The 23287-nt window shown below is 42.0% G+C and overlaps 2 protein-coding genes across 3 annotated transcripts in view; one reads left to right on the top strand and one right to left on the bottom strand.

The window, feature by feature from the left end:
- Nucleotides 1-23287, top strand: part of LOC101636024 (chromosome unknown open reading frame, human C2orf76) — a 116630-nt gene that overhangs the window by 71381 nt on the left and 21962 nt on the right. The window lies entirely within an intron of this gene.
- Nucleotides 15347-23287, bottom strand: part of STEAP3 (STEAP family member 3, metalloreductase) — a 42668-nt gene continuing 34727 nt past the window's right edge. For both annotated transcript variants that reach the window (XM_012727346.1, XM_004674715.2), the window contains exon 5: nt 15347-19435. In XM_012727346.1, coding sequence (XP_012582800.1) covers nt 19154-19435 — 282 coding nt within the window. In that variant the 3' untranslated portion in view covers nt 15347-19153. The remainder of the gene's footprint in view (nt 19436-23287) is intronic.

The raw sequence follows: 23287 nt of genomic DNA, 5'->3' as shown, positions 1-23287 counted from the left end.
CAGGAGAGGTCTGCCACGCCATGTGGTCACCTCCGGGGCAGGCGGGAATCAAACTCATGCGGAAGTGGCTTTAGATTCTCAGTGCTGTGCTTTAACCCACTGCGCCACCAGGGAGGGCGATGGCCTTGATTTTTAATATGTGGGTCTTCCGCCAGAAGATGGGGCTCCCCCTGTGCTTAGAGATTGGCTCTTGCTGTTGCTGCTCTATGCCTGGCACATCCCAGAACTTGATAAATATACAAATTGATTTGTTTATATATGAGTGAATAAACTTGCTTTCCCTATTGCAGTAGATACTGGGCTTTCTAGAACTTGTGTTTAAAAATTCAGATACCAGCAGTGAAAGCCAGATAACTCAGTTTGGGCCAAAATTGTCTGATGAAATTTTCAGTGCCTCATCGGTAGGGCCGTATTTTCTGCTACTTTTACATTCTCCCCATGACACTGTGCTGGACAGGCACTACCTGTTTAAATTGTGGTGTAGAAAATGTCCTTACTACTGAGGCTTTCACACATGGAATGGAAGATAGGGTGGATCCTATGGGAAGAAAGCCCCATAAAAGCAATTACTAAGACTTTCCTCCAAAGTCCCCCAAAATGCCTGCACGTTTCCCCAAAGAAGCCTTTTTGAGTTTCGTGACCCTGGTGAAGGTCTTCCTTCCCTGTGTGATTTGTTGCAGTAAAAATAAGGAAGGAATCTCGAAGGAGTTAAGGTCACTTTGTACTGAGACTATGGTACTTTATCATGTTAATAAAATGTCAGTTGATAGTTTATTGTGTCATTCTTTTCAAATGATTTTATGCATAGTAGATATTATGTTTGTATAGATGAATTAAATTTGACTAAATTATTGACTTTTAAGAACTTAGAAAGAACATGCAAGCAAATGTGTATACCTTATTTAAGGAGACCTGAGATGGAATTGACAAGAGTAATAATGTTTAATAAGGATGGAGATGGGCTTTCTGCATATGAATGCTCTTACCTGATCTTCTCCACAGTCTGGGACATGGATATTAAGTTTCCTCCTTCCCCATGGGAAAAAAACCCAGAAGCTCAGATATGTGACTTTGCCTCAGGTCTCTGTCACCAGGGTTGTAGGGTGTAGGGGGTTTTGTTATTGTTGTTGCTTAGGGCTAAAAGAAATTATGTATCTTTCTTTTCTAAATTTAATTTAATTATTATTATTTTTTTACATAATTCTTCATTTTGTGCATTTTTTCATCTTGGTTGTAATGCCCATGAACTTCTCACAAGCATTTCACCTGTGTGCCATCACTGTAGTCCTGTGCACTCTTCCCACCTCTCCACTCCTGTAAAATGTCTCTGGTTTACAGTTCATTGTTTTTCATTTTTACTTTATTACAGTTGCTTTTTTCCTCCCTCTGATCCCTTATGCTCCTGCTATGAGTGAAACCATCTGGTATTTTTCTTTTTCTTTTGGCTTATTTCACTAAGCATGATCCCTTCCAGCTCCATTCATGTTGCTGCAAAAGGCACGGCTTTATCTTTTTTGATTGCTGAGTAATATTCTGTTGTGTATATATAACACATCTTTTTAATCCAGTCATCTATTTTGGTGCACTTGGGTTGATTCCATATCTTCCTATTATAAATAGAGCAACAATAAACATGGGGGTGCAGGTGTCCTTTAAAACCAGTATTTTTGTGTCTTTTGGGTAGATACCTAGGAGTGGGATTGCTGGGTCTTAGGGAAGCTCCACGTTAAGCTGTTTGAAAAACCTCCAAACAGTTTTTCCATAGTGGTTGTACTAGTTTGCATTCCCACCAGCAGTGTAGGAGAGTTCCTTTCTCTCCACATTCTCACCAACATTTGTTGTTGCTAGTTGATTTAATTTGTGTCATTCTCAATGATGTGAGAGGGTATCTCATATTATGCTACTTATAGATATTCAAATCTGCATTTATCCACATGAAAGTCTAGGTTAAGTCCTTTTAGAAAACTGTCAACTAGAGGCTTTGGCAATTTTTTTTTTTTGGCCAAAATTTTCTTTTGGAATTTTGACAAGTTCTTATGGTAGGTTTCTTTTTATTTTTTGTGTCATAGTACTTAAGTTTTATTTTTATTTGTTTATTTTTAAAAATATTTACTTATGCATACAAGAATGGGGGTTGAGAGAGTCACCAGAGACAGTGTGGAGTGCAGAACAGGCAGATCAACTGAAATACACTGCTGAGGGGAGCAGGAGAGGCCTGCTGCACCATGTGGGTCATGCTGCAGTGACTGCAGAAAGCTTCATAGTGCTGTACTTCAACCCTTGCACTACCAGGGAGTGCCCCGGTATTTAAGTTTTAAACATGAAAAGGATGTTAACTATTAAATTGAAAAAAAAAAAAAGAAACAATGAATGATGTACATAAAGAATTCAAGCTAATGTTCATCACCTAAGGAAATTGTGAGAAAACCTAGAGTAGTATCTTCAGGGCAGAGGTAATTAATAGTATGTACCTAGTGCATATTACACATGAAACATTGAGGTCTCCTTGGGTATTTGTGGGGCACAGTGTTTAAGAGCAGAGGCTCTAGGGTTCATATGATTCTCAGCAATTTATGTTGCACCTCCTTTTCTCTCCTGTAAACTTCAGCTACCAGTGCCTACTGCACAGTTACCAGGATTAAAATCACTGTCTGTTCAGGCTCAGCTAAATGTCTGTCAGTCACATGCCTGTGAGACGTAGATAGTTCTTGTCTAATGCTGGACGTGTATACTCCACTGTTAGAAAGGTGTGCTTCCCTGCTTACGAAGGTAGAAAGAACATGGAGAAACAACAGCTAGGTGCTGTTTAATCATAGCAGTTTCCTGGGAACATGAAGGAGAAAAGATGTAGCCATGGCGTTGCAATAAGCATGATGTCTGAGACGGTTCCATGCCAGAGGGCAGGCTGGGAACAGACTCTACCAAGAAGCCAACGCGGAATGTGGCCATTTCACAATCAAATAGCAGTTGTGTTCTGGACTTTCTGAGAACTCTCAGCTTCCAAGATTCATTCCCATTTATCAAAACACAATTTCTGATGTTTTTGAATTGGCTAATACAGCGCCTAGAAGCAGAAAAATTCTCCAGGTACAGATTTTAAACATTGTACAATAGAATTGGGACATGGAGAAGAGAAAGAGGAGAAAGAAGAGCAGGTGAGGGGGGTGACAGAAGGAAAGAGGGAGGTGGGCGTCAGAGCCAGTGCAGAGTATGGGCTGATAGCCCAGAAGTGTTGGGAGTAGGGCTTGCAACACTGAGTGGGGCTTGAGGCATCCCCTGCCCACCACATTACATAAACTAAAAATGGAAGGGAGGGCAGGGGCTGCAGAGAGTGACACCTGCTTCTCTCTCCCCCCAACTTGCCCATGTGGCTTTTGATGCCATCACTGGCATCAGCCTGCTGCCTCAAGGGAGATTTTTCCCAGCCTCCCTCAGGGACCCTGAACCTCCTGCCAAGGGATCTGGCAGAGAGAATTCCAGGTTAAAAGCCTTTGGGGTGAAAGGGGTGTGTGGGGGCCTCTAGGGTCCTGCTTAGCTGTGATGACTCACCCAAGGGTGGCCCCTTTCACAGCTCCTCCTGTGCTTGCTTACAGACCTCTCAAGTGGACACTCCACAGGAACCAGAGGAACTTGCCCAGGGGCAAGAATATAGTTTCCTATCTCAGCTCTGAGGTTTTAAAAGAGCAAAATGAGTGTTCTGTGATTCTGGGCTTAGTGCCCTCTTCCCCATTTCATCACACCCCTCAGTGCTATGAAATTTGGATTATTTTCTAATCTCCTCTTCCCATTTCTGTTGTTTTGGTGTTGAACTGATTATGCAGAACTGTGTGTTGATGTTTCTCTGGCATCTTTCCTTTAGGGATGGAGCGCAGCTTCCTACACATCCCCCTAATCCTCTTACTGGGGGCTGTACCAGGTCTGTCAGGGCCCATCCAGGTTGACTCTTGCCAGGGCTGGTGACCTTGGCAGGTCAGGAGGTTGGAGGGGGGGGCACGATGTGAATCCACTGCCCACCCCATTAGTTATCCGTCTTGGCTGACACTGGTGGTTAAAGGAATGAATACATGAAAATCAAACCAGCTCTGCCTGTGAAAAAGAATGAAGTCAAACAGGCTGCAGGCTTGTCACCTGGAGTCACCTTCAGGGAAGTGCTGTGTCACCTACCCGAGAGGGAGCACAGCGAGGAGACTTGATGAGTGACAGTCCCACGGCAGCGCCTTGTACAATCCCAAGTGGAGACAGATCCTCTGTACTGGCCCAGCCCACCAGTGTCAGATATTTCACTTTCAATTGCAGGATGTTTGTGATAAATAGATTGGCACAGGATGCCCAGATTCACTTTCACTTATATCTGCTACCTGCTCCTCAGGACACCTCTCCCTTTCCCAATGTTTTAATCTTTTTTTTTTTTTAAAGATGTATATATGCATACAAGAACTGGGGTATAGGCCAGAGGTGCAGCGGGGTGGGGAGTGGTGTGACGAGTTACCAGAGACAGAGTGGGGAGCAGAATAGGCGAATGATTGAAATACACTGCCGAGGGGAGCAGCAAGCATGACAAGAGAGGTCTGCTGCACCATGTGGGTCACTTCCCTGGCCAGGGATTGAACTCAGTGGCTGCAGACAGCTTCAGAGTGCTGCGCTTTAACCAGGGAGGCCCCCCTGGCAACCCTATCCTAAATAGTAACAAATAACAAAATCCAGCAGCAGCTGTTATCTCTGCCAATACATAAAATGAAAGGACAGCCTAACATCATGGACTCTGGGGAGGACATAAAGTAGCAAGGATCTCTTCTGTATGCATATGTGTCTATACTTTTAAAATTAAATAGTACTAAATAACTCATATTAAAATATAGTATTTTCTTAATGAACCCTAGTTGGCAATATTGGGAAACCAGTATCTCGATATACTAGCCTGCTGTTTCTGCTGTCTCCTGTGGGCTACTAAATTACCTGCATTTTATTTATTTTTGTGTGGATTTTAATGTTATATATTTTTTACATCAGTCTTCATTTTCATACAATGCATGCTTTATCATCTCATGTATGGTCCCCAAGAAATTATCACCAATTCACCTGTGTTCCATCAACATAGTTCCTTGTTTCCTTCTTACCCATTTTGATCCAATATCCCCCCCTTGAAGAATGTCTCTGGTTTATAGTTGCCTTTTAATTTTGGTTTTTACTTGTTATAATCACTTTTCTTTCCACCTACCTTTCATTTGGGACCCCTACATTTAAACTATAAGAGAAGCCTTCTAATATTTTTATTTTTGGCTAATCCATGTTGCCAACGCATGGATTAATGGCTAACCCATTTATGTTGCTGCGAATAGCATGAGTTTATCCTTTTTGATTGCTGAGTAATATTCCATTCTGTATATGTACCATATCTTGATCCATTTATCTATTTTGGGGCATGTGGGTTGTTTCCAGAGCTTACCTATTGTGAATAGTACTGCAAAATAGTACTGAAAAAAAAAAGTTTTTGCAGGTGCTCTTTTGAATTGTTTTTGCATCCTTTGGGTAAATACCCAGGAATTAAATCACCTGAATTTTAAAATTACTTCCTTCAGGTGTTACCAAGTTATCTCCCAGATAGCCTGACACTGATTGTTCTGATTGCCAATTACTCCAACTCCTGTTTTCTGCAGATTTTAAAAAGCCACTTCACACTCATCACCACCTCCAGTGACATGTAAGTCTTATCTCTCAGAAGATAAGCCAAATTACACTGTTGGCTCTGGTGCCTGTTTGGTTCTCTGCCCTGTCTAGAACTTGCATAGTACTGGCACATAGTAGGTACACCCTGTTCATCTAGTGACTGATGACAGAAAGGCAGTTGAAAAGAAAAATTGAATTTTTAATTTCTTCATGTGCACATCTGACAGAATCTAAATAGAAAACATATTTGTAAATTAGGAGACATAATGACAACATACTCGTGTGTAGCTCATTTATCCCATCTTCTTTGTTTCCCTAGAAATAAAACCATTGTGGATCTTGGCTTTATCAATCTCATGCTTTCTAAAAGTGTATTTCTGAAAATTTTCTGTGTGTGTATTCCTGCATAACATTATTGCTTAGGTTTTGCTTGTTTCTGAGCACTATAAAAACATTATTATATTGTTTGTAGTCTCAACTTTATATTTACCACCCTTGCTACCTTCACATAGTTTTAAAAGTCACATATGTATGTATCTCTAAACAATATATTATTGAGTTTTGGCATGGTTTCTGAAGTCTCTAAAAATGATTTTATACAGCTTATTGTTTTTTGCTCCTTCCTTTTTTTCACTCTGTATTATGTTTCTACGTTTCACTGGAGCGAAAGGTGGTTTATTTTCATTCTGAATAATCGGCCCCCATGCGAGTACAATTTATTCATGCGATCCCCTGTCAATGGAATTGGGGTTGTTTCCAGTTTGGGGCAATTATGAAAAACACTTCTATGATTATTCTTTCCCTAAAACAATGAAGTTGTTAAAGTAGCATTATGCACACAGTGTACATGTAAAAAATGAGAAGCTAATGAATTAAAAGGTGAACATTTTTAAATATGAAAGGGCTTGCCTCCAGGATGGAGTCCCAAGTGAGAAGGAACTGCCAGTCCTCCAGGCGCCTGCCCTTCCCCAAATACACCTGCCTTCCGCACTCCTTCTGTGCCAACCACCTCTGTGTCTTTTCTTTGCTGTGGTGTCACTGAACACTACACAATTTAGCTTTGCCTGTGTTTTCCATCCCCACCACTGGCTTTTAGATCTTTAATCCGTCCACCTCCACGTCATCTTCTCTTCCTCCTCTCCTCTTTTGGAAACTTTCAGCTATCCTTGCATCTCTGTGTGTTTCTGGCATGCTTTGACTAACAGGGATCTTAGGTTGCTTCTGATTTTTTGACTTCCAACCTTTTCTAAAGGTGACTATGATATTAGATTTCCTGACTTTGTAGCAAATGTAGGCATTCTAGCCCCACAGTGAATTGCCTGTTCCTATGTTTTGTTCAGTTTTCTTTTGGGCTGTCACTTTAAAAAACATAGATTTTAGTTCTGGCAAAATATGTTTTTTTCTGTTTGTTCATCTTCCTTGTGGTGCCTTTGGATAAATAAGTTCCTGCTGTTTTAAATACATATAAAACTTAACATTTTAACGTGTTAAATCCAGTGGCTTGCAGTTGGATATGGCATAATTTTCTATTCTGCTCAATGCATTTTGTGTCTTGTTAAAGAATCTTACTCTGCCTCCTTATCATAAGGATGCTGTATAACTACTTCTATGAATGTATATGTTCTGCCTTTGAATGTAAGTCTTTAGCTAAAATTGTTTTCAGTAAACAGTATATGATACAATTTTCCCCTACATGTATAACCAATTATCCACACACCATTAATTGATTACCACCCCCTTTCTCTCATCAATCTACCATGTCCCATCCATCTCCATATTATATTGACTCCAAGAACCCATCTATGTAAGGTGTAGTATAATTTTGGTTGAGCTAAAAGGAAAATTTACTGTCACCTAAAAGATGACCCAGTGCTTTCCTATAAGATATTTTAAAAAATATTTATTTGAAAACATTTTATTGTGTATCCACATAAGGAAAATATATACATATGAAATTGGTTAAGATATTCCTAAAATTTCTTCATATTTACTTCTTAACCACTTTTTTCTTTTTTTTTTTTTTAAAGATTTATTTATGTATACATAAATACAGAACTGGGGTACAGGCCAGAGGTGCAAGGGCAGTGAGATGATTCACCAGGATAGAGTGGGGAGCAGAACAGGCAGATAGACGAAGTACACTGCTGAGGGGAGCAGCGGGTGGGTCAGGAGAGGTCTGCCATGCCATGTGGTCACCTCCGGGGCGGGCAGGGATCGAACTCATGCGGAAGTGGCTTTAGCTTCTTAGTGCTGTGCTTTAACCCACTGTACTACCAGAGAGGGCCCACTTTTTTCTTATAATTGAGATATAATTCATGTACCATAAAACTGAGCCCTCAAAGGGTAAAATCCAGTGTTTGGCACTTTATGCTGTGTAACTATCACTACTATCCAGTTCTAGAACATCTTCATTATTCTGGAAAGAAACCTTATACCTAGTGCCACTTTCTCCCTATATTCACTCCTCTCAGGCCATGAAAACCACACATCTGCTTTTTGCCTATATTATTTTCCTATTCTGGGCACTTAATATAAATGAAATCATATGATCTGCGGTATTTTGTGTCAACTGCTCTCACCTGATATAATGTTTTCAAGACCATTCATGTTGTAGTGAGTATGACTATTGCCTTGTTAAGACTGAAACATATTCAAGTGTATGGCTAGACCGCTTTTGTTTATTACATTATTAATGAATGGACATTTTGAGTGATTTCTAATTTTTTGCTATTGTGAATAATTCTGCAATGAACATTTGTCCGCAGGTACTTGTATAAACTTACATTTAAAGTTCTACTGGGTGGGGCCTCCCTGGTGGTACAGGGAGTCTCAGAGGGTTAAGTCTCAGAGCTATGAAACTATCGGCAGTACTAGTTCAATCCCTGACCAAGTTGCTGACCCACATGGCACAGCAGACCTTTCCTGCCTTGAACACTGCCCCTCAGCAGTGTATTTCAATAGATCTGCCTGTTCTGCTCCCCACTCTGTCTCTGGTGTCTCTTCTCATTGCTCTACCCTCACACCTCTGGCCTGCACCCCAGCTTATGCATGCATGCATAAATAAAATAACTTTAAAAAACACACAAAATTATATTGGCTACATGTAGGCAGTCATGAGTCAGATAACAATGGGAAATATGTAGTTATGTGGTGAAGCATATATAAACTAGAAGGAATAGCTTATACGCACCTAGGCTATATGATATAATCTCCTGGGATCACCATCATGTATGTGTAGTCTGTCATTCACCTTAACATTGCTTTTTGTTCTTGTTGATGTGCACATAGTTTATTTCTGTTGGCATTTTACTTTTATTTATTTTTCTTTTGTTATTTGCTTTTCACATTGTTGTTCTCCTGCCATCACACCCCCTGTGAACCATCACCATATTCCCTTGTATTCTCCCCTCCCCTGTTTAATTCCCCATCCATTGCATGCCCTTTTTGTGAGTCTCAGTTCTATGGTCAGTTGCTAGCTTTGACTGTCTTCTGACCTTTTGTTTGTTTTCTCTATATGCCACATGCAAATGAGACTATCTGATATTATCTTTACCTTTCTGATTCATTTCACCTAGCATAATCCCTTACCATAATCCAGCTCCATCTGTGTTGCTGCAAATGGCATGAGTCTGTCTTTTTTGATCACTGAGTAATATCCCATTGTGGATATGTACCACAATTTTTTCAGCCATTCCTCTGTTTGGGGACCTTAGGGTTGTTTCTATATCTTGGCTGTTGTAAATAGTGCCACAGTAAACATAGGAGTGCAGGTTTCTTTTTGAATTAGTTTTTTTTTTTTTGTGCCCTCTGGCTAGATTGCTATGAGTGGAATTGCTGGATCATATGGCAGAACCATTTTTATTGTCCTGAGGAAACTCCACACAGCTTTCCTTAGTGACTGGACCAGATCCCACCAGCAGGATCAGAGGATTTCTTTATCTCCACAACCTCACCAGCATTTGATGTTTCCAGTTGTTTTTTTTTCTTTTTAATGTGGGCCATTCTCATTGGAGAGAAGTGGTATTTCATTGTGTCATTCACCTTAACATTGTAAAGCAACATATGATTGTACCTAAAATTGGAATTGGCAGGTTATATGGTCACTGTGTTGAACTTGGAGTTATGGCCAAACTCTTCTGAAGCATCTGCACCATTTTACACTGTAGCAATGTATGAAGGTTCCAGTTTCTTCACCTCTTTGCCCACAAAGATCTTAGCTCATGGGTTTTTCTTAGAGGTCCTTTATTAGGTTAAACAAGTTCCCTCTTATTCCTAATTTGTAATTTTATGAGGAAAGTGTTGGGATTTGTCATGCATTTTATTAAATCTAGTGAGATGATTGTGTGCTTTTTAATGTGGTGTATTACATTGATTTATTTCTGTATTAAACAAAAAATTTTCTATATACTCTTTGTTCCATCCTCCCTTCTAGGCTATTTTTTTCCCTCATAAATTATATCATTCTACAAAGTATGTCCATCAACATAGATTTATAATCACTGTTTCTCATTTTATCATTTATGACTCATGCCATATCATTTAAAACAGATAGGAGAAAGAGTTTGAAATAAATATATTTAAAAACTTACCTCTATTATTACCTCTACTGTTATTTCTTCAGAACTGATGTAGTCTAGTGTCCTTTAACTCAGCCTGAAGAACTCCTTGTAGTAGATGTTGTCAGGTAGTCCTACTAATAATGAATTGTCTGTTTTTGTTTACCTGTAAGTGTCTTCATTTTCCTTAATTTTTTGAGCATATATTTTAGGTGTTCTGAAGACGTTTTTTTTTTTTGGTGAAATCTGTTATCTGGTCATTTCCACAGACAGTTTGTGTAGCCTTGAATTTTTTTTCTCATGATGCATGAGTTATATTTTTCTGTTTCTTGCATGTCTCATAATTTTTATTGGAAAGTGGGTGTTTTAGATAGTATATTCTAGCAATCCTGGGTACAGTCCCCTCCTCCCCAACCAGGGATTATAATTTTAATTTGTTATTTAGTGGATTATTTAGTCGCTGGGTTATTTTGATGATGATATATTGTCCCCCTTCTCCCACCTCCCAACCAGACAGTGTTAAGCCTGTGACATTACTCCTAAGCAGGCCCAATCTGGATATATACCCAAAATCACCCTGGGGTGACAATGCCATTCTCTCTCACTTTTGGAGTTTTTAAACTCTATTTGTTATTAGCTGATTGCTCTATTGTTTCCAACAATTACAATGAGGTTGTACAACACATCCATCCAATCAAATATGGCTCCTTGGAAGGGATAGTTTCTGAGTTCTGTGTTTAACATTTGTTCTGACCCCATGAGGGTTCCTCCCATCTATTCCGTGATTGTCTCTTAGAGATGCGTGAACCTGACAGTCTCGGCTGTGTTTCCTTTAAATCCTTGAGTCTCCTCCCCAATCAATGCCTTTTTATTTCACACTATTTTATTTATGTATTTTTATATATGTATATTTTACATCATTCTTCATTTTGTACATTTTTCATCTTGGTTGTAATCCCCATGAAGTTCCCATCACCAACTCCCCCATGTGCCATCACCATAGTCCCGTGTGCTCTTCCCACCCCAGTTTTGATCCTATTCCCCTCTTGGCCCTGCAGAATGTCTCTAGTTTATAGTTGTTTGTTGATTTTAGTTTTTACTTTCTTACGATTATTCCCCCCCCCCCCCTGATCCCTTGCACTCTTGCATGAGCGAAACCATCTGGTAATTTTCTTTCTTTCTCTCTGGCTTCTTTCACTATCCACGATCCCTTCCAGCTCCATCCATATTGCCGCAAATGGCATGAATTTATCTTCTTTGCCAGTCATTGCCTTTTACCGAAACTTTCACTGTTCTTGACAGTGTCCTTTGTTTTGAACCTCTCCATGCTCTGTAGAAGTCATTTCCTTGGGAAGAGATAGGAGCTGTCCCCTATTTAATACAGCTTGCTTCTCCCTGCAGGCAAAAACCTCTTGAGCCTGGGCTCAAGAGCTATGGTGTGGGCCTGAGCTCAAGAGCTATGGGGTGGGCACAGTGACAAGCTCCTCTGAGTCATATCCTTGCTGAAATTAAGGTGATCACTGAAGGGTAGTGGCACCAACTTGAAGGTCCATCTGCTTGGCTGTCCCAGTATGGAGTGACCCCCTTGTGAACTGAGGTGAGGATGAGGGTCCCAGTATCCTCAGTATGTATGCACTCCAGTAGGACCTCACTTCTGTAAGTGGGGGCTGAGCAGCAGAATGGACCCCATGTGTCCAACAGTGCTTAATTGGAATTAGCCTCAGCAACAGGCAGCGACGGGGAGAATTGGAAATGCTGAAGTTCTGCCTCTGTTTGGAAGAGGCTTTCAATGATAGTTTGGGGAAAAGAAGCCTTCTCAGCAACAGCCTCAGTCATGGCTGCACTGGAAAAGGGAGGGAGGAAGAGGCAATACCACACACTTGCCTTTCTCACTAATTCTTTCGCGTGAATTTTCTTAAATATATTTCTTTATATGCTGTTTACTTTTAGACTATTAACAGACACTTTAAATACTTATTTTAAAAATATTTTTTGCTAGTGTCACTCGGGAGCAGACCAGTGGAGATCTTTGCATTCATGCCAGAAGTTGATTTTCCTTCTTCATTTTCAAGGATAGTTTTGTTGGACATAGAATTTTTGGATGATTATCTTCATCTTTAAGTTTAAATATTTAATCTTTCTGCCTTTTACCTCCATGGTGGTTTATTTAGCTCAGTATCCATAACAAATATAGACTGGGTGGCATAACTAGGCAGAAATTATATTTTCATAGTCCTAGAGCTAGAAAATTCCAACCTGGTTATGTCCATCTCTTTATTAATACCTTCTGTTCTGTGACACATCATTTTCATGCTTTCCTTTAATTATTTAGACATGGGTTCCTTTAGTTTTTTTGAAGATATTAAAAAATAGGTAAACTTCTCTTACTATTTATAATTACAGATTCTTTAATGTTTCTTCTATTGGCAATTATGTAGTCTATAAATAATAAATGTTGTGTCTTTCCTATTCTGCTTTATATACCATTTCTTTTTTACTAACAGCAGTTATTATTACTATTATTTTTGCATTGGCTATTACCTTTGATAAGTCTTAACTAGGAGAGGTGATAGTAGGTATTCTTGTTCCTGATTTCAAGTGACTGCTTCTAACATTTTACCATTAAGAATAATATTTGCTGTAAGATTTGAATAGATTTTCTTTTATCAGTTTAGGCAAATTCCATTGAATTCCTATTTTGCTAAGAGATTCCTTAAAAATTAGATCATGAATATGTATTGAAATTTATCATTTTGCTTTTCCATGTCTATTGAAATGGGCAAACTTAAATGTGAATGATACAGAGTGTCTCATATTAAATTATGCTTGAATTCCTGGAATAAGCCCAATTTAGTCAAGATGTATTATCTTTTTATATTCTACAAGACTAGATTTGCTAATATTTTCATTTATGATTTTACTTATGTTCAGATTGCGATTGGCCTGTAATTTTCCTTTCTCATATAGAAGAGCGTATATGTGATGGGGTTATTTGTTCCTTGAAAGTTTAGTAGAGGCCTTGTGTGTGTGTTTCTTTTGTGTGTGGGAAATTTTAAGACTACTGGTGAAATTTCTCTAGTGATTTTACAAATATTTAGACTTTATTTTCTTGAATTAGTTTTTTTAATTTATACCGTTATCCATTCAAAGTTTTCCAATGGCAAAGTGTTAGTATATTTTGACATAGACAAGGAAGTTTTCTGTTTGTGTGTATGACTAACCTTACCATGCATTTCTGGTTGGCTGCCTTTTTACTTTCTCCAACAATTATTATTTTTTTTTAAAGATTTATTTATTTATTCGTACAGAACTGGGGTACAGGCCAGAGATGCGGAGGGTGAGAAAAAGATTTATTTATTTATTCGTACAGAACTGGGGTACAGGCCAGAGATGCGGAGGGTGAGAAGATTCACCAGAGACAGAACGGGGAGCAGAACAGGCAGATCGACGAAGTACACTGCTGAGGGAACAGTGGGTGGGTCAGGAGAGGTCTGCCATGCCATGTGGATCTCCTCCGGGGCAGGCGGGGATTGAACTCATGTTGAAGTGGCTTAAGCTTCTTAGTGCTGTGCTTTAACCCGCTGCGCCACCAGGGAGGGCCTCCAACAATTATTTTTAACCTTTTCCTCTTTCTTTTTTCGACTCTCAGTTAAGACTTATTCATTTCCTATTCCTCTCAGCAGTTGACATTGACTGTTTTTAATTTTTAATTTTTTTTAATTTTATTATTTTTATTTTTTTTTAAGATTTATTTATTTGTGCATACAGAACTGGGGTACAGACCAGAGGCTCAGGGGCGGCGAGAGGCTTCACCAGAGACAGAGTGGGGAACAGAACAGGCAGATCAACGAAGTACACTGCTGAGGGGAGCAGCGGGCGGGTCAGGAGAGGTCTGCCACGCCATGTGGTCACCTCCGGGGCAGGCAGGAATTGAACTCATGCGGAAGCGGCTTTAGATTCTCAGTGCTGTGCTTTAACCCGCTGCGCCACCAGGGAGGGCCTATTTTTTAATTTTTTAATAAAAGATTTATTTATTTGTGCATACAAAAACTGGGGTACAAACCAGAGGTGTGGGTAGGGTGAGAGAATTCACCAGAGACAGAGTGTGGAACAGAACAGACAGATTGAAATAACACTGCTGAGGGGAGCAGTGGGCGGGTTGGGAGAGGTCTGCTGTGCCATGTGGGTCACCTCTTTGGCCGAGAATTGAACTCAGGCTGCAGTGGCTATGGATAGCTTCATAGTGCTATGCTTTAAGTCACTGCACCACTACCTATTTTTAATTTTTTTTTTTTTTTTTACAAAAGACATTGCCATTATCAGAAGAGAACTTCCACACCATTCATTACCAAAGCTAAACTTCCCTATTGCCACCTACTCTTTTCTCCCAAGGTTAAAAGACCAGCTATCCCCATGCTTCCCTCCTCTCTTCTTTCCCTCTCTCTCTCCTCTTCACCCCTCCATCTTCAACCTTTTGTGTTTATCTTGTTGTCTTCCAGAAACATTTGGAAAATGTTTATGTCAAAACCATAGGAAAAAAAAATAACAAGCACTCCTTCCTTCTACTCTCCAATCGCTCTCCAGTTACCAGCCCCTCCCTCTATCTTTCTCTTTCCACTGCTCAGGCAGATCTCACATGAATTGTTCAGATTTAGTCTCCATTTCCTTACCTCTTGCTCATTCCCAATTTTTACTTTACCACCAACTTACCATTGACATGCTCAGCAGAATCTTTGGATGTCACCAAATACAGCTGAAATATATGGTCTTTATCCAAGTGACTTGTCCATGGCATTCAACAGCCCATGTACAAGTGCACACGCTCACACTTATTCACACTTACACACTTCTTTAGCTCTTATTTGGTTAATGTCAATTATAGAGGGTCTGCAATGTTTCATTGAAATAACTGTATTTCTCTTAAAACCAATTTATTGTAAGATCATCACTTATATAGTGATGTACTAATTGTGTAATTAAGTGTAATGAATTACTTTTACCATTAAAAGTAATTATAGTAATTACTGCTCATATTAGTATTATCTATTTTTGGTGTATATTCATCTTTATTTCTCCTTTGTATTTTAATTAAGACAAATTGATTAAAAATATTATGCATAGGTAGGTTATATTATTTCTGAATTTCATTTTAGACTAGGAAGAAGGGATTTTCAAATATTTGTTAGAAGAAGTTGGTACTGGTCTGGTAGGATTGAGTTTCTACTCTGATGGTGCCAACTTCCCCTTTGTAAAGAAATCCGAGAAGTGACCCAGAGCAAGAGGGCTACACTTCCAAGGGCTCACTTCATAGCTTTTGGAAAAGATTCAGCTTGTCCAATGAAAGAATGATTGTTCTAATATGAGTTCTTTTGATTGCTACTTCATTCTTATGTGAACTGCCTGAATAATGGATATTTTCCATCTATTTTATCAGTTCTTTTTGAGCTTAACTGTCCCAGCATTGTGTGTGGGAGGACACAGTAGAAAAACAAACCTTCAACGCAAGACTTTTTCCTGTTGAAAATTATTTGTAGTGAAGTTGTTTTCTGACTAGGGTTCTTTCTTTGGAAAAACCTTATCATGGACTCAAAATGGCAAGGTCGTCTTTTGGTTATTGTTCCCAAGAAATGGTTTTTAGCTACTGGACTGCTTTCTGCACATGGGTTTCTTTCTTCCCCCTCCCTATGCAGTAACACAGGTCTGGTTGCAGTGGGAAACTTCACCGCATGTTAGGTGGGTGGTCTCTGAAGAGTTCCTGTTTTCCTGATGGCTTCAGGGCCTCTGTGGGGGGAGGCAGGGCGCATCTTGCAGGGTGCATGAGAGTGAGGTGTTTCCTCCCCCTGTCTTTGAGAATGAGGGTGGCAGCAGCATGGCCAGTACACAGAGGCATCGCTTACCAGGGCAGCTGGGGGACCCCTAGGGAAGATGAATGGCACCGGGAGATCAGTGTACACTGTTTTGCAGGCTGTGGATTACAGTACAGCAGAGACAAAGGGAGCCACCTGAGCCCTTGTTACTCAGAGCATCCGGGTATGTACACCGTCGGTCACCTGGGAGCTTATTAGCAAAGCGCAGTCTCAGCCTTGGCACCTGTATTTGAACAAGGTCCCTATGTGACTCAGGCCCACGTTGTACTTTGAGAAGCACAGCTACTCCAACCTATATTCAGGGCTGCAGCCTCCAGGCCACAGTACAGACACTGCTCCCTCCAGGATGCCTTCCCCGCCCCTCTTTGGGCCTTGGTGCTTCTTCCACATCCCACCCCTTTGTTACTTGGAACTCGCCTGGGTCCTTACTTGCTTGTCACTGCAGGTCTGTTCTTTGGGTGGGAGTGGGAGGGCAGATCTCACCCAGACCAGCCACGTGCACCTGCCTGATGTGACTCAAGCTCCATTCAGCCTTTGGAGCCAGAACTGAACGAATGGGTGGGTGATCGACACAGCAGCAATAAAAGCCTGAAATCCAGAGAAGCTTTGTTTATTTTTGCTGCTTCTTAGACAAGCTCTAGAAGGTAAAAAGAAAAATACACAGACTTTTTCAGTGGTGTAGATTTTAAACATCCACCTCCAGCCGTGGCATGTAGGATTTCCAGAACACATTTGTTCAGGCACTTTTGTGCCCAGAGGCACGTAGAATTTACCAGGTTGTAAACACTGAGTCGCTCTCTTGGGGGTGTTGTGGTCAGCTGCCAGGTGAGGTAGGGAAGAGCAGCAGCAGACACCAGACCAAGGCCCAGAAGGCCACCTGCCTCTCTTGAGCTGATTGTCCAGCTGGTGGGAGCTAGGCTTCTGCTGCCTCTGATCCTTCCAGGGCCCCCCACTCCTCCTGGTCCTTTCTCCCTGATGAGCACCTGCAGCAGGAGACTGGCGGGGCAGAAGAAGGAGCATGCGAGCTTTGCTCTGGATCAGATCTTTGGTATAAGGAACCACCCCAAGCACAGAAAGGGGGCAGCCAGTACTGACTGCGGCTGGCACCCTTGACAGGTTCCAGATGTCATGTTCAGCAGGAAACTGATGGGCCCTCATTTTGCCAAGCAATTGCTAAAACCTCTGCTTCGCTGCCTCCTATTCAGCAAGCCTCTGTGAGGGCCATGGCTGCCTTGCCATCAGGGCCAATTTAGGAGACTTGCTACTGTTGCTGAACGTGGGAACGGGCAGGTGGAAAACGTGTAGGAAGCAGGCAGCTTCGCCTGCACTGCCTGGCCTCCATCAGTCACTGGCCTAATGAGATATTCTTGCACTCAGCTTTTTCTGCTTTTCACTAAGGGTCCCTAATGCACTTCACAGACATGAGCTCATGAAGCTTCACTGGAAGAGACAGGGAGCTTCTTCTCCTACTCCTATCTGACCAGCCTCTGCTGGTTTGACTGTTCCATGATAAGATACCCTCTGGCCGGGGCGCCCTAAGAAGTAGAAATGTGGTCATCACCCCTGTTCAGGGTATAGTTCCCTGCGTGTTTCACTGAGGTCTTCCATCAAGCCCTCGCCCCTCTGTGCCCCTTTTCTTTTTTTTTGGTGGAATGACAGATCCCCCAGTTCTGCCAGGGTTTGGGAGTTTAGCCCAGAACAGCTGTTTCTCTACAAGGGAAGTAAAAACAGTTTCATTGTGAGTCAGTGAGGAGTGGCATCTGTCATGAGGACATGCATGTTGCCACCCCCTGGTGGTGGTCCAGCCTCTTGTGCTTTGGGGCAGCAGTGTTTCATATTGTGGCTTGGGCAGAAGAGACCCCTCCTCCCCGCCAGCTATTCTGAAATGGAACCATCCATTAGGAGGAACTTGGAGCCAGTATGGTTTCCCAGACATTGCCAGGCAGGTTCTCTGCCCAGCGACAGTTGAGGACATGGGAAAAGGCCATGGGTGTTCCCCCACAGGACCAATTTAATGATGAGTATTGGTCCTTCAGCCAGTGATGATGAATGGACCCTCCTACGCAGGGTCCCTAGACGACGACTCGGCTGTGAGGCTGAGTGTATTCTTGTCACCCCCTCCTCCACCGGACTGACTTTTACAGGGTCTGTTCGAGGCTTTCCTGGAAGACATTCAAACTAATGATCTAAAAAGGTGAGAAGGCACAGCGGTTTAGAGAATGGTCATCACCAACTTAAAGGAGGGAAGGAAATTACACTTGTTCTCAAGATGGGTTCATTAGTGGGTCCAACAAGGAGGTGATTTCACACTCCTGCAGGTAGATCAGTTTGCAGCTGCTGGGGTGACTTCTTTCAGGGGAAAAAAAAATCTGCCCAGATTAGAGAAGATTAGGGGGTATAGATTCAGTGCCAACCCCATATCTTCCACCACCCCCTATCTGCAAAAGATAGACCTCCTTCAGAGGGCTGCCAGGGCAGTTGCTGGACTCCCCCCACCCAGGCCCTTGCCCTGCCTCCTGACAGTGCCATAGGTGAAGGGGGGGAGGGGCACACCCCCTACTCACTGGCAACTCTTCAGTGCTGAGCACCTCAATAGGGCTCCAGGCAAAACTGCTGTCTCTCTGTCATCACAAAAGCTTGGAAAGTGGCAAAAGAGGAGCAGGGAACACAGAAGGATCCAATCCACCAAGCTACAAGCCTCACTGCTTTCTCTGTGCAAAAAACGTGTGTCTCTCTGCAAATGTCCACATAGTGTGAGCAGATACACTTCTAACACCTGACACTGGCTTTGCAATCGATATGCTGCAATCTCAGGGACTCAGCTTTTTAGCTATGAAGTATAATTGTGAATTCTGGCATAGATAAGAAATAGATATCAACATAAGTATCACACACATGTGTGTGTTATTCTGAATATCACCGAATGAATACATTTGCATTCCAGGAGCTCAGGCCTCCAAACACCAGCTGCTTGCACACAATCACATCATGGGCACCTTTAGGAAAAGGAGCCCCAGTGGCTCCACTGGCCGGCATCTGGCTTGCAGAGGCGGGGTGGGCACCTCACACGTGGCTGGTCTTCTGGGCCAGGGCAGGGTTCGTCGGCAGTGTGAACCTGACAGTGCTGTCCTTCTCCCAGCCCCTGCGGATCTTGGTGAGTCTGCGGCTGAAGCAGGGCAGGAGGAACAAGCCTTTCGCCAGGATGACCACACAAGGCACCAGCAGCGTGAGCGTGAAGGTCGGGGGCAGGTAGAACTTGTAGTAGCTCTCCTCAAAGGCACGGGTCCAGCCATAGGTAAGCGTGTGCAGAGTGCTCAGCAACAGGGCCACAAAGCCCAGCGTGGACTGTGGAACAAAAGAAGCGTGCAATGAGGGCCCGCGACAGGCGACAGTAATTCCACCAACAGCCGTCTGCTTGCCTGACAGAGGGGAGGGAAGGCGAAGAGGGTGGCTTCCGAAGCCATTGCTCTGGGTTCGAATCCCCGCTCTGGCTTTATTATCTACGGGATCTTTTGTTAATTGCGATTTAGTAATTGCTTATGTGGCAAGAGAAATAATTCCTTACTCCAGTTATCATATTTTGTAGTTCAGGAACGTAGGGACAAACTTCTTTGAAACTCAACTCATCAAATTTGTTTTATGTTCCAAAATCACTTTGCACTCTGAAAAATACCATCTCAGAATGTTTCAAGCAATCAGAATTTCTGTAGAAACGTCTATATGCCTTCTTTGATGGGTCAGCCTCAGCAAACTTATAACAAGTTGTAACCCCCGGGGGTACAGTGAGTGCTTCACCAACACAGAATCACAGGTACTCAGCCAGAGGCTCTATCTGAGCACTGGAAGCCATGATAGTCATTCTCCTAACAGTGAGATCCCTCCAGACTCTGCATGATCTTAATTTTCCCTAGTCATAAGCTTCAGAAAAATGGGCCTAGTGTGCCTTTCTTGAAGGTATATGAGGATTGCTTGATTCATAAGGATTCATCCAATTTTTCCCAAGCTGACATTCATACCTCCAGTGGCTGCCAGAAGACTTACATATCAAGTTTAAAAACATTGACTTATTTGGTGTTTATTTAATGTATATTAGAGTAGCAAGTATGTGCCAGCAGACCCAAATCATAATGCCACAGATAAAACCTGATCTAAGATAAAGCCAGCTAAAAAACTGAATTGATTTTAAGCTGATTTAAAGTTAAACACGAAGTGAAAAATTGACACGGCACATGGACTTTGTGCAGTAGTGCAGAGGGCTTGCAGGGGGCTGCAGCCTGGGTAAGCTGAGCCTGGACATAAAACTCAGGACATAGCAGATGCCCTCTGTGGCTGGGCATCCCCCCCTGCCCAGCCTAGGTGGAAAATGTGTCAGGATGACTCTCCTGCCCAGAGGAGATTAAAGCCCTGGGCCGATCAGGGGCGTCACATCCCACATGGAAACAGCCTGGACCATCTTACAATGGAGCACCCCTCACCTGAACCCCCTGTGGCGTTATGGGTTGCATCTGGCCAAGAGCAAGTCCTCCATCAGCCCATGTGCCACAGAAACATGACTTTCTATGGGAATTGTGATGTGTCCATGAGAAGAGCTGCCCTAGAAATGCCAAACTCTGGGAGTCCATTTGTATATCAGATTTCTTGTGGGCTACCAGTGAGGCTTTCTCATTCTGCTGGTGCTGGGCTCCACTGACATCGTGGCCCTGGGCAAGTACTTAGTCTCAGTGAGAAGTAAGCGGCTCCAAAAGCTAAAGTCAGAGATTGGGGAAGTGCTGCATAGATGCTCCACATTCCAGACCCCAGAGGAGGTGGGCAGGATGGTGAGGCAGGCAGGATGGAGCGCAGAGGGCAATCAGGGCTAGGGCTTGCAGGGGAGGGTATTCTGGATGGGGCAGTTCTGACTGAAGTCGTAAGCACGGAGGGGCTGATATTACATAAGGGATGAAAATGGCAGCGACCCATCAAGCAATGAACACATACGCATTTTCTCCAAGGAGGCACAACAGGACCTCAGGGTACTTTTCATAGGTTGGTTTTGAGCTTTGCACAGAGAAGCTGTAATTGTGCTTTCTGGATTTCCTTCCAGCTTGGCTTGTCAGCATTGATCCAGGGGCTTGGCTGAGAAATGCTGTCTTGTTTGCATTCCCCTCAGACACATTTTTAAGTGGGTCTGATTCTGCTACCATGTCTCCTTCTCCTGCTTAGTCAGGGCAGGTGATGGTGAGGGGGGTGTGTTGCCGTAGCTCTATTTTTACAAACAGAGTACAAACACCAGTACAGTAATGGTAAGTGGAATAACACGGCTGGGAAGAACTGCTTATAATGCCTTTACTAAAAATAATGCCAATAAACATTTTCTAATGACTGTATACTTTAAGTGTGTGTGCATGTGTGTGTGTGTTTGCAGGTTCACTAGTACATTTTTGACCCTAAATATAATACTCCTTCCTAGACATTCTCAGTTTTGTGACCACTTCTAGGATCTTTTTCTCTCATCCTTAATAACTTCCAGCTCAATGTTCCCCATCAGGAAGGGCCACGGTTAGCTCTGTGCTACTATATTTTACTCATATTTAAATGGTCAGCTCCCAAATAGAAGCCTCCTTGTGAGACACATGCAACAAAACCCCTGTCACTTCCATACATGTCTATCAAGAATTCCAGTTCTCATAGATTCTTCTGAGCCACCCAACCTTTTCCATGTTCTGATCTTGATATTAACTTTGAAGACTGGGTTTAAAAAGATCCATATGGAGAAAATATTTACAAAGCATATTGATAGGGGACCAATTTCCAGAAGCTATAAGGAATCCCCAATTTAAATAACCCAATTCAAAAACAGGGAAAGGACTTGAATTGAAATTTCTCCAAAGAAGAAATGAATGACTCAGAGAACACATAGAGATGCTTGACTTCACTAATCATCAAGCAAATGCAAGTCAAAATCACAATGAGATACCACGTGGCTACTATCAAAAACTCAAAGTAACAAGTGTAAGGAGAAACTGGATCCTGTGTGCACTGTTAGAAGGTATGTAAAATGGTATGACTGCGTTGGAATACAGTATCATAGCTCTGTAATGAATTAAAAATACAGTTATGGTGTGTCCTCAACAATTCCATTTCTGGGTATCTACCCAGAATAACTGAAAGCAGTGTCTCAAAGAGATATTTATACACAATGGTCACAGTTGCATTATTCCTAATAGCTAAAATGTGGAAGCAACTCAAGTAGTATTTGAGGTATGAATGGAAAAGGAAAATGTGGTATATACATCAATGAAATATTATTCAGCCATAAAAAAAGTTCTGATATCACATTGATGAACCTTGAGGACATTTTGCTAAGTAAAATAAACCAGTCACAAAAACATAAATACTGTATGATTCCACTTCTATGAAGTGTCTATATGAGATAGTCAAAAACATAGAGACAGAAAGTAGAATGGTGGTTACCAACAGCTGGGGGAAGGATAAAATTAGTAGTTATTTTTGAGTGTGTACACAGATTTAGTGTTGTAAGGTGAAAAATTTAGAGATGGTTGATGGTGATGGCCCCACAAATTTATATACTTTATGCCACTGAACTGTATTGGGCACTTATTAATGATAAAATGGTGACTTTTATTATGTATATTTTGACACAATTAAAAAAAAATTGAAGCAATAAATTCTGAACAAACCTGACAACTATCTTGATGCTTCCCAACCAGCTGCCCAGCCCCTATTCTTCTGGATTTACAGGGGCTTGCTGAGATGGCTAGGAAATGGTTAAAGTGCTTTAAGCCCTTTCACCATAGTCTAAGATTATGGTTTTCAAATCCGGCAACACCTTAAAAGCACTTGGGGAGAGCACGGAAAAAATATCAATGTCTCAGAAGTGGGGGACATTTGCTCGTAATGGCTCAGGCATTAGTAGCTCTTGAGAAGTTCAGTGGTGATGCTCTCGGCAGCCACTAATATAGGAGGTTCTCATCACTCAAGCTGTTTTAGCTTTAGGTTGAACAGTCCTCATGGACTCCTCTGCCCAGGAGATTTGATTGGGGTGGACCCAATCTATCTCTTCCTTTGATAAGGACCCACCAAGGGACTTGGGCCTATTCTGTACATCATGGGGCTTCCCAGATGCTGCAGGAAGCTGGTTCTGATGGCCCCAGGAAAGCCTTAGTATCTTCCTTAGTGAGATGCCTTGGATTGCTT

This window comes from Condylura cristata, unplaced genomic scaffold (genome assembly GCF_000260355.1).
Source record: "Condylura cristata isolate star-nosed mole 26May11 unplaced genomic scaffold, ConCri1.0 scaffold00002, whole genome shotgun sequence".
Classification (NCBI taxonomy): Eukaryota; Metazoa; Chordata; class Mammalia; order Eulipotyphla; family Talpidae; genus Condylura; species Condylura cristata.
Note: the sequence above shows the minus strand (reverse complement) of the source record. Positions and strands in the feature narration are given on the sequence as shown.